Genomic DNA, 12,258 nt, shown 5'->3' with positions numbered 1-12,258 from the left:
CTAGGCACGATTTTTGATGCATTGATAAATGTTAAAGTGCCATGTATGTTGTTGTGGTAATTTGGAGCAGTGTGCGTGCGTTGGCGTGCGTGTGATGTGGTGTGGACTATGGATAGGGCGGGTAGTCACGGCAGAGTTCTTCGGGGACCCGATCCTTCGAGGGGTAGTCACGGCTTGAGTTCTTCGGGACCCTCGATTTGGTATTTAAGTGGAAGTCCGAAGTGAGTTCTTCAGGCACCGTGTTGGATTTAAGAGAGTGTATAGGATCGGCTCCATATATTATGATTGATGTTACAGGTGCGTGAGTGCTCCAAATTACCTTTTGATGTTATGATGTGAAAATGATGTGGATGTTGCATTTCACTCTGAGTGCATTAGATTTAGAAAGTTATAGAGATTATGGTTAAAATTGATATTTTACTCTCGAGTGACGCTCACTCCTGTTCAATATTTTTTCAGCTACAGGAGGATTTTATTTTTGGTTAACTGCTTTTCTCCTTCGCAGTTGTTTATCAATATTTGTGTAATTTTATTTACTCCTAGAATTTCGCATGTGTTAGAAGTATTTATTTGATTATGGTGTAATATTATTATCATGTTGGACTGTAAACATATAATGATATGTATGTTTGATGGATTGGATGCTGAGCTCCCAGTTATTTTTATGAGGATATGAGTATGTGGAGGGTGAGCTGAGCTCCCCAATTGAGTATTTATTATGTTTACAGGTCGGGTGAGTCGAAAACTCCCCGTTGGAAAGTCCATTTTATGGCCGGACTCTGTCCGTTTGGTTTCTTGAAATTGGGCCCAAATGGGCCTTAGAGTTGGGTTAATGAACAGTTAGGCTTACTACGGGCCTCGGGGGCTTTAGGCTGGCCCAGGTCCTAGTGCCGGTCCGGCCCATAGGTTGGGTCGTGACAGATCAAGATTTTTATATGTGAAACTAGTGGACACATTCTTAGAAAAATTTATAAGATATATGTTATGATTATGACAAATACATCCTTAAATTTTCATGACACTACATGCATCCACAAAACAACTAAGGACATTTTTCTATTGGTTGAATTTAATGATCTCAATATATTTTCAACAAATAAATTCAAAATATGGCATATACATCTAATATGAAAAATCTATCATCACAAGTTGGTTGATATGCTCTTTTTATTTTCGATATGGATGCAATATTTCTCAATGCAATATCATAACCATTGAAAACAAATTGAAGTATCAAATTAATTGTATTCATCTAATATATATCTTATCAATCCAACAATATTTTATACAATGTGCCTATCATTAAAGTTATAAATCCTAAAACTCTTTTTTTAATATAATAAAACTATCATCAACTTAATGAAATTTTAATACCATGTAGGAATAACTTTTCTAGTGGTCACTCCATGTATCAAAACATATAAATATACGGTATTTTAATCCTCCCAATAAATTTTGTAAATCTTTTTTTACCTTCTTGAAATAAGTTCATAATTGTGCATTTCAAAGTATTTCTAAAAACTTTTTCGAATTATGGATTTAAAACATTTTGGAAATAAATTCCAAATTACATTTTTCTCCAAAAGCAAAGGATAAGTGTTCAATAGATATTAACATTACTAGTTTTTTTTTATTTGTTTGGTTAGAATATTTGAAATTTGGGGAGGTTGAGAAGATCCAAATTAGCTAATTTGGATTTGCATTGTGAAAATACCGATCTAGAAAAGAAGCTTATTTTGCAAGTGTCATTTAAACGTATCATGCCTGCCACCTTCCTTGATTTTGAATATTTAATAATAATACTTACATTTTACTTTAACTTTACTTTGTTGATAAAATTTGGTAAAATGTGCCATGAAAATGTCAAATTTTAGAGCATTTCCTTATTGCTTAACTTGTGTTGAGCTCTATTTTTCTCTGCATCCTTGTCAATATGTTGACTCCCTTGACTTTAAAATTAGCTTGGTTGAGGGTGTGATAATTAACTCTGCAACATATTATCAATTGTATTAGTTTCCAGTGGTCAAAAATATGAACTAAAAGAAAATAAAGTTACTGTAGTTTTTTGGGGAATATATATATATATATATATATATATATATATATATATATATATATATATATATATATATATATATAAAGAAGTTTATTATTAAATTTTTAAAATTGGATGAAATATTGGTTGAAAATATAAATAATTTAGGTATTTAGATAATATAGAATAATAAGAATTGGGAATATTTTAAAGAATGGGAGACGATAATTAGAGCATAAGAGTGTAGGGGATTAAAAAAATTAGAAGTATATGTGTGTATGTGTGTGGTTAGAAAAAGGAATTTTAGTGATATTTATAGGCAATTTTTAATTTTTCATACTCTCAAACAACAACAACAACTAAGCCTTATTCTCAAACTAATTGGGAATTTCACACTCTCAAAATATCTTAAAAAATAAATGTTATATGATTGTTAAAAATTATAAAATTATCATTTACATTTTTTTAAGCCAAAAACATATAAACTATCATAATGGCATAATTATAAACTTTTTTTAAAAAAATATGAATGAAACAATGATTGTGTGATTGTTGCTCCTCTTCTCTTCGCATGCTAGGTGGTGAAGTTAAGTACTAACAAGAAAGTTTTTTTTTTCCCTTAATTAGGTGGGTTGAGCAAGATTAAACCATCTAGCCAAACCATCGGTTTAAGGTTCAGAAGGAACGGATCGAGATCAACCCTCCCCATTCACAGTTCTAAGCTAAGTAAGGCTTGTGAACTTGTCAGGTTTCAGTTTAATCCGATCCAATGCTAATCTGATTTTGGGTCCAACTGGCCTGTGGTCAGTCCTTTCCTAAACTCAATTGCAAGATTCTTTCATGGTTCTATAACACTAAACCCCTATTTTGCACATTTTAATTATTTAAAAGGTATTTTAAATTTGAAGGTTGTGACATTGTTTAAAGTGTGGCTGGTTAAGGAAATTATTGATTGGTAATCTATACTTAGCATCATTTTAATGTTTTTTTTTTAATTATTTTTATTATTTTATTGAATTTATATTTATAATTTTTTTTTAATTATTGTTCTAGAAATTTTGATTTACCATTTAACTCCTAATTTCATGATCAAGAGCTCGACCGTTGAAAGCATTATGAGTATATATTAAATTATACTTCATTACATTACTAGTATCTATTAACATGCCTATGCATCACTTGGACTTAGTATTATTATTTTATGAAATTAAATTAGAATATAATGCATATTATTTATTTGTATAAATTATTAATTTGTGATATTTTTCAACGTGTCATGGACAAATTGACTATTATTACTCATTTTATACTAAGGGTTTTTTTAATAGGAATAATTAAAAGAAAGAGAATGAATCAAAATTAGTTGTGTTACTATGCTTTGCGATCACTTTGGAAAAAAAGATTGGATTGAGACTTGCTTTATTTGCCTACAAATCCAATTATGCATTGCCATTTTTCCTTGAATAAGTTACCCGTTGTCCCCATCAAGGTGTCGAAATAGAAAGTTTGTGAAGCTCTTTATCTCTAAGGTTGCAAGAAGTGATTTTGATGATAACAAAACAAATGAAATGAATCAAACATGTATGGAAGATCTTTTTTTATTATTATTATCAAGGTATGGAAGTCCTATTGCCACAAATTTCAAGTTACCTTTGATATGTCAAGTAATCAAGTACTTTGATCGAACAAGCAAACATAATTGAAGATGTTCTTGGATGTGTGAAAAGGCTTGGAGAGCGATTGAAGAAGATAGAATCTCAACTAGGTCATTAGCTTTATGTTTCATAAGTTTTTGTATAAAGATAAAGAGATCTTTTTGCTTAAAATCCAAAAAATAATTTCTTCCAACTTTTTTAGACAAAAGTTATATCACGGCTTTAACATTTTTGAAGGGCCAAAACAAATTTTTAAAGTGTGTTTTGAAATTTCAATGTTTGCCATATGTAGTAAAATTAATTTCAAAGTTCCATGTCCTATATGTCTTGCAACTACTATCCATTATCTACAATTGTTAACCTCCCTATATCAAGAACTTCCCACTCTCTAATAGCATAATAACTTTCCAATAATTAGTCAACAACACACATAACCACCAAAAAAAATTAACAAATAATTAATTAGGCCTCGTAATTAAATTAACGAAATAAAATTAATTAAATTAACTTCATAAAAAATAATTTAATTAATCATAGGCTTAAAAATAATTAATGAGCTAGAATTAATTATTTTGGGGCAAACAAATTTAAAATTAAAATATGCTCATAATTGATTGGAAGTTACTTATATGCTTTAGTTTATAAATGCACAAAAGAAAAATGAAATTTCAGCAAAACATTTGGGTAGGAAGTGTCACAGGAATCTAAGGAGCAAATACTGGAGTGAGAGTTCTTATTGATGAAAGCATAGGACAAATGACCCACATGGTAATAAATTAATTACAAATTTAAGTTATTCTTTAACTTTGTTAATACATGTTGACCTTATTTATTATTTTCATTAATATGGAGCCATCCTTGATGAATGAGAAAGTTGTTCATGTTGGAAACTCAAGTTGCCAACCATAAAGTCAACAACTTCCATAGCCTATCAATAGAGAAACTTGTGTCAAGAGAAAAATTAATCTATTTTTAGAGAATTTTGTTGCCTCCCACCTACAAACCTAGGTTTTGACACTCCTGGTCTTCAATGGAAAGGCAAGTAGACTATTACAAGGAGGCAGCTTGAGGAATAAAGGGAGTTGGATATTGGCAAGTACATAGAGAAGTTTAAGAGGACTAAAGATGTTATAAATTGAGATGGAAGATTTTGCTTTTTAGGGAATTTATAATTATTAATGTAATTAGTGTTTTTAATATGCTAAATATAGTGATTAGTAACAAACTTTATAAGCCCCCTTTTTGTGTTTTGGTTTTGATTTGAGCATGCAAGTTCTGTATGGAACATGAGGATCAAGTAATAATCAAGTTCCTTCAGGAACTACATAATGCTCAAGGGAATTTTTTGGTTTTGGTATGGCAAGATAGCCATTACTGATTATGGATGAATAAAGATAACATTTTGCAAGTTATGTATGTAACATCTAAAAGATATATATAGTCATTGTTTCCTACATATAATGATCAATGAGGAAATTCAGTTCAACTTTGAGATTCTTTATGACACATCTCTTTTATATTAGTTGTTTTGAGATTGACAAATTGACAAGTTTATGAGTGTGCACGTTTGTATTCATTTTGCTGTGTTTATCTTTATTTTGACAAAAATTGCATAATGGCCAAATTTAAGGTGGTTGCACTTATATATTTGGTCAAAATGCTAGAATAGGCAAGCATTTTGGTCATCCAAACTGTACTCACAAAATTAGTCAACATGCATGATCGTCCATTAACTCTTATCAATTAACCTGTGCACAAATTTATAACACATTCAACCATAATAACAATTTTGTCAAAAGGTTCATCTTCATTTCACTACTTTTTAGTCCTTACCAGTCCTACCAATAACAACTTACATACATGAAATTCATTACATTAACTCCAAAATATTGCACAATAGAATTCTATTTGCAAAACAACATAACGGAAAACAAAAGCCATGAACCAACAAGTGCAAATATGTAAAAACTCAATTTTCTATAACTAGTTTCAACAATTTCATATGCTTTCCCACTTCCTTCTTTACTCTGTTCCACCTCATCCCTCTGTGTCCAAGAACATTACAACACAAGTTTCTCTCGCATAACTATCTTAGCCTAATTAGCTCATTCTCCATCAACTACCTCTCCTGCAAAGGCTGATTAATCAACTCCTTAGGCCAAATAGGTGCTTTCATGTCAATCCACTAAAAAAAAAAATCCTCAGCCTTACAATCAAAATTCTATAATAGATTCATTACACAAAGAACAAATAACATTTATTCACATAAACAACTCAATAAAAGTCATCCAAACCATGTATAAAATTAACCATTTAATAGCACCAGAAATTAAAACCAAATTGATACATTACCCTGTAATTCGAACACCTATAAAACCTTCTTTCTAGGTTTGTTTCCTTCAAGTTGTCCAAATTTTTGCAGATAATCTACAGTAGCACAAAATTGTTGGTCACACTATTTCTGCATCGACCCTACTCGTGCTTCTACAGCTTGCAAAATGTGAACACGAGGATGATGAAGATGAGCAAGCCATCCCTAACAGCTGCCTTCTTGTTTTTCTCCTTCTTCATGATTCTCAAGCTTTGTCAAGCTTTTGTTTTGAAAGCTCTAAACACCTGCTTAACACTTGTAAATGGCCATTTTCGATCACATGAAATTGGGCTCAATTACTTATTTTTAATAGTTTATAGTCTTACTTAGCCAACTTAAAAATATTAATGGTCCAATTGACTCCAAACTTTGTTGAGGGACTCCATGGATTATTGAATTATATTTTAAGGGCCTATTTGAACCTTTGGCCTTTATTTTATTATTCACTATTTCTCAATTTTTATATTTTTTAATATTTTAAACTAATTGAGTTAAAAAAAATAAATTCATATAAAGTATTCAAATATTATAAGAAAACTAAAAAAAATAAATAAAATTTTGTAATAAAAAAATATAGGATATCAAACTTATATATATATATATATATATATATATATATATATCCACATGCTTTTTTTAGGCATATATATGGATCATCATAGGGTTATATGCTCAGACAACAACTGTACAAACTAATTTTGGTTATGTAAAAATTATTTTTTTATATATATATAAAAAGATAAAGATTTATACTTTTGATATCTAAAAAAAAAAAAAAGGGACCTTGGGACTTTGGTTAATGGTCACATCTCCCTTGCTAGTTAGGGAAAACCGACCAAAGCCAAACATGAAATGATTGGGGCCAAACCTAAACCCTACCTCTCTCAACCTATAGTCTAAGCTTTGGCTCCATGCGCAAGTCAAGTGGAAATGTAATTAACTAAATAAATGTTAATTAGTTAATATTTAATAAACACATTAATTAATATTTACAAATATTTAATTTAAAATTAGAGCTAATTACCAAATTATTCAACTAATTTTTTCCCTATTTAAAATTTATCAATTAGAAATGTATATTTTAAAATGATCGTTTATGGGTGCAACTTGCATTCAATTATATTTTAATATATCTTATATTATTTTCTTTAGAAATTAAATAATAACAAAAATAATTAAGAAACAAATTAAAGTTTTTACTTATAAAATACAAATATTATCATTCTTTTCAACAATTATTTATAGTATGTTAATAATTACTTATTCTTTTTAATGATTAAACATAAGTTTTGATATAAAGGAAGGCTAAAAACTTAAGGAAACTCCTTCAATTCTGGGTAAGAATGAAAATAATTTTATCATATAAAAATTGAAAAAATTATTTTTTTATTTTCTTTATTTTAATAAAATTAATTATTTATTTTATATTTTAAAATAATATATTATTTAATCTTTATATTACCCTTTCTTATCAATTTTTTTTTCAATCAATGCTAATTAAACTGTCATTTAATTTTCATTGTAAGAATATTAATTAATTAATTTTTATATTTAAAAAAATATTACTATTTAGTCTTTCTATTTTAGTTGAACTAATTAGTTGATTCTTTTATTTTGAAAAATATAATATTTTAAAACACATATTCTTAAATAAAAACAAAAAGTTTACTATATGGAGACTATATTTGAATTTATAATTTTTTTTAAATTATTCAAGCATTTTTATCTAATTTCTGGAGTATTAACTTTTTTAAATAGACAATTTTTACTATTTTTATCAAAAGATAAAAGCAAAAAGAGAATAAGAGTAGAAGTGTGTAGGTGCAAAAGAAAAGAAATATAGAGAGACGAAAAGAAATAAGAGAGATTAAGAGAGAAATAAGAGAGAGAAGATTATGATAGTATAAATATAAAAAATAATTATGAGACTAAATAGTTAATAAAAATTAAATATAATTTTTTAAAAATAAAAATATTAGATAATTTTTTAAAATTATAAAAAAATTATGATTTAAATAATTAAAATTTAAACTATAATCAATAAAGTGAACAACAAATCTACTTTCCAATTAACTAATCTTGTTTTAAAAAAAAAACAAAAAAAACCAATCTTATTCAACGAAGTTAGAAAAATATTTTTTTATTTTCATTTTGCTAATAAAATATAATTTTTTTATCAATAGATTATGGATCTATTTAATTAGTTTAGCAAATAATAAATTGACAACCATTACGAATAATTAAGCGGTTGATTGATAGTTAGTTGATTATTATTTGTTTGATAAAAAATATCAATTATTCATATTGTTATATTAAATAATATATTTATTTTAATTAATAATTTTCAATTTAATAATATTAAAATTATTTTTAAAATTATAAAAATTTTAAATATGAAACTCAATTAAAGTCAATTATATATTTTAAAAAAATAAATTCATTTTGAATATCTAGAGTTTGTTTCCCCACAACAAGTACGTGTAACAAGCTAACATTGACAAGAATGACCATTAAGTGGCATTTGAATTTGAGGTTAAGAATTAGACAAAATGCTTTTAAAAAATTTATTATTTTGTATATTATTAAAAGAATTATTTGACAATATTATTTTATAATTTTATAGTTAAAATATATTAATTTCCACACTTGCAATGTCATTTTGTATTAACGATATCGTAATAGTTGGAGAATTACTTGAGATTTTAAATTTCATAAGAATTACGCCAATCATTACGTAATTATCCTTTGTCTATTTGTATATGTCATTTAAAATTTTTAATGATGATTAAGAAAATAATTAAATTATTTAAATTATAATAAATTATTTTATAAAAATTATAAAAATAATTATTATGATTAAAAAATAAAAATTAATTAATATATTTTACTATTTTAAAATAATAAATAATTATGATAAAAATAATTTTTAATAAATGACAGATAAAAATTAATAAATTTTAAGATAAGGAATGTAGAATTCTAAATTTGCAAATAAAAAATAAAAAACATGAGATGAGATGAGATGAGATGTGAATCCACGACAAAGAAGGCACACTGAATCTATTTCAGAGGCGAATACAATAATGAAAATGTTCAAAATCAATATTGACTAATCAAATTAAATATCCCAAATAAATTGTTAATTTAATCCCCAATAATGAATGGCAATAAAATAAAAGCCTTAAATGATAAATAAGAAAATAGGACGAAACTACGATAAGACCAAGGAGAAGAGAGAGATTGCGCAAATGCAATGAAAATGAAAACGAAATTGAATGGAAAGGGTGGCAGAGGTAGGTTCCTTGCATTCAACGCATCTTTCGTTACTTAGGTTTGGGTTCGGATTTGGGTTCGGAGTTTTGTGTAGACTTGTTCAGGATAAGAACGACCTCCACTCTCTCTCTCTCTCTCTCTATCTCTCCAAGTCTCTTGCATTGCTGCTTCTCTTTATAGAAGAACTCCATTTTCTCTTGCAGCTACCTTGAATTCTCCAAAGCCTTTTCTTTCTTTGAAGTTATTATATAGCTTTACATTCTCTCTCATTAGGAGCAAAACACACGCCTTTACTCAATAGAAGCAGAGTGCTCTGTTTTTCATAAGCTTTATTCAAGCTGGCAATCGAAAATCAGGAAACCACTATCAAGCCTAGAAACAGGAGAATCATGGTATCAAGGAGCATTTTTTTATTTAATTTTTTATCTGGATTTTGCTTTACTTGATTTTGAAACAATATTCTTTGTTTGCTTGAATGCAGCTTTTTGTTTTCTTTTGAATTGATTCAATGGCCTTCAATTTCTTTATTTTTACCATTTAAAGTCTGCTTGACCTGATGCAAATCAATGGTCTTTTGTATATGTTTCGGTTCTATTGAGTTTACTTCATGGTTTTTTATTGTTCTGTGTAGGGTGCTGGAGGACCTGAGGACGACGACAACAGGTGGCCGCAATGGCTAAGGCCTTTGTTAAAGGAGAGCTTCTTTGTTCAATGCAAGTTGCATGCTGATTCCCACAAGAGTGAATGCAATATGTATTGCTTGGATTGCATGAATGGCGCTCTCTGTTCCCTCTGCCTAGCCTACCATAAGGACCACCGCGCAATTCAGGTGAAGTAATTGTCAATAAATTCAATCATATCTCGAGTCCAAACCCATTTTGGCATCTGGGTTTTATTAGTACCTGTTAAAATTTTTTCCCCCTATATGGGCTCTGGATTTCTCAATCATTCTCGCAGATTTTTTTTTTTTGGTGCTTTTTTTGTGATAAGGAATCCTCTGTTTTTCAATCCTTTTATGGCATTTGGAATCAATGTGTTGAGTTGTTTTCCTTCCCTTCTGTGACGTACTTTTTTAGCTCTGGAGTGAAAATGAGTTTCTCTATTTTGGTTTTCATATAATGGAGAACAGCTCAATCTGAATTTGAGTATAGCTCATACTTTACCAGAATCAAGCTTTTTCTGTTTCCTTAATTTTTCTCATTTTCCAGACAGGTCATTCACCATTAATTCAAGTAAATTTCATTTCTTTAAAAAGCTCGGATGTTTCATTCGTCAGCAATATTCTTACCACACAATTCATATGGGATTTCTCCATTTTTGAAATTAGTTTGTATTCATGAATTTGGCATGGTCTGACACTTTAATTTTCTTTGTGAATAACAGATAAGGAGGTCCTCATACCATGATGTGATAAGGGTATCTGAGATACAGAAGGTGCTGGACATATCTGGTGTCCAGACTTATGTAATCAACAGTGCGAGGGTTGTTTTCTTGAATGAAAGGCCTCAGCCTAGGCCTGGCAAAGGTGTCACCAACACCTGCGAGGTTTGCGATCGCAGCCTTCTTGATTCCTTCCGTTTCTGCTCCCTTGGCTGCAAGGTATCATCTCATTTCCGCCATTTGTTTATTCTTTTTTCTGTTTGTTTGCTGAGAAAAATGCTGTAAATGTGGAGTGAAAAGGGGAATTTAGACCATTATGTTCTCTTTCTTTTTCTTCAAGGGTATGGAAAGTTCAACTTTTGTGTGTTTATTCATTTATGTGGTTAAAGTCAGTTTGACTTTTATGAGGAGCTACAGTATCTACTGAAAACTCAGTCTATTTTATCCACTATTTTCTTATCAACCAAAGTTGTTACAAACGTGAGGAATTTTAATCGGACTGACTCTCCTTTCTTATTGGATTGCAAATATTTTGTGGGGTTAATAATATTTTTCAGTAGTTATCATTGAAATGGTCTGATTAGTCGTTATTATTTGCATATTATGGTGAACTTGTGCTTGGTTGCATATTTCTCTAGAATTTCTCTTAATAATCATTGTGATCATCGATTGCAGGTTGTTGGGACATCAAAGAATTTTCAGAAGAAGAAGAAACAACAGAAAGCAATGATGTCAGATTCAGAGGACTCTTACAGCAGCAGCAGCCATGGCCGATACAAGAACAATAGCAACAACGACAAAGCGCAAAGCTTCTCTCCCTCCACACCTCCTCCAACTTTGGTCAGTTACCAAACTGCCAAGCGAAGAAAGGGAATCCCCCACCGCGCCCCAATGGGAGGACTAAGCATAGAATACTAGCTATAGCCTATAGTGCTTTTGATCAATTATGCAATCACCTGATATACCAACCCAATGCTGCAGCCCCCTTGGACCAGCATGGGAGGTTTAGTGCTTTCTAGCATGTACATAGAAGCAGCAGCAGCAGAAAATAGAAGTGTCAAAGTTGGAGAAAAGGACAATAAGATAAAATATGTGGACTGGCTGGCAAATAATAAGAAGTAGCCCTTGTATCGTAAAAGGAAATTAGTTTGGCTTTTAGAGTGATTATACATAAGTTTTGTTAAAAAATTGTAAATATTAGTCGTGTTTTTAGAGTGGTTATAAAATAAGAGATTTTATATGTGTGTGTGTAATGTTGTTTCCCTTTTTTTTTTTTCATTTTTATGGCTGCCGTGTTTAGTGGGTTCTGACACGTGCGGATTCAGTTCTAACATTGGTCGGTCTGCCTTAATACGTGTTGAAGCTTAATTGGTTGCAGGAATCCAACTTGTGTCGTGATTCTCAGAATCATAAAAGTTGGTAAGCCGCCCCCCTGTGTAACGTGTGTGTGGTGGCCCGTGGTCAAAGTTGCTCATGTGGGACACTATAAAAAACAGTTCTTTCCACACTCATTCTCTCTCTTTGATCTAATATCTTCTTTATTT

The 12,258-nt window shown here is 29.7% G+C and overlaps 1 protein-coding gene across 1 annotated transcript; it reads left to right on the top strand.

The window, feature by feature from the left end:
• The first annotated feature begins 9,344 nt into the window (after window positions 1-9,344).
• On the top strand, window positions 9,345-11,954 carry LOC110650600 (protein RGF1 INDUCIBLE TRANSCRIPTION FACTOR 1). Its single transcript, XM_058133213.1, has 4 exons — window positions 9,345-9,726; window positions 9,966-10,163; window positions 10,718-10,933; window positions 11,390-11,954. Exons 1-4 carry the CDS (start codon window positions 9,724-9,726, stop codon window positions 11,630-11,632), a joined length of 660 nt encoding a protein of 219 aa, XP_057989196.1. The 5' UTR covers window positions 9,345-9,723; the 3' UTR covers window positions 11,633-11,954.
• The last annotated feature ends 304 nt before the right edge of the window (window positions 11,955-12,258 follow it).

The sequence above is a fragment of the Hevea brasiliensis genome, chromosome 14, assembly GCF_030052815.1.
Source record: "Hevea brasiliensis isolate MT/VB/25A 57/8 chromosome 14, ASM3005281v1, whole genome shotgun sequence".
In the NCBI taxonomy this organism is placed as follows: domain Eukaryota; kingdom Viridiplantae; phylum Streptophyta; class Magnoliopsida; order Malpighiales; family Euphorbiaceae; genus Hevea; species Hevea brasiliensis.
This window is presented reverse-complemented; position numbering and strand designations above follow the sequence as displayed.

Excerpts from the sequence above, each read along its gene's own strand:
- LOC110650600 (XM_058133213.1), top strand. Across the intron at positions 10,164-10,717 it reads AGGACCACCGCGCAATTCAG|ATAAGGAGGTCCTCATACCA; the intron begins GTGAAGTAATTG and ends TGTGAATAACAG. Across the intron at positions 10,934-11,389 it reads TCTGCTCCCTTGGCTGCAAG|GTTGTTGGGACATCAAAGAA; the intron begins GTATCATCTCAT and ends CATCGATTGCAG.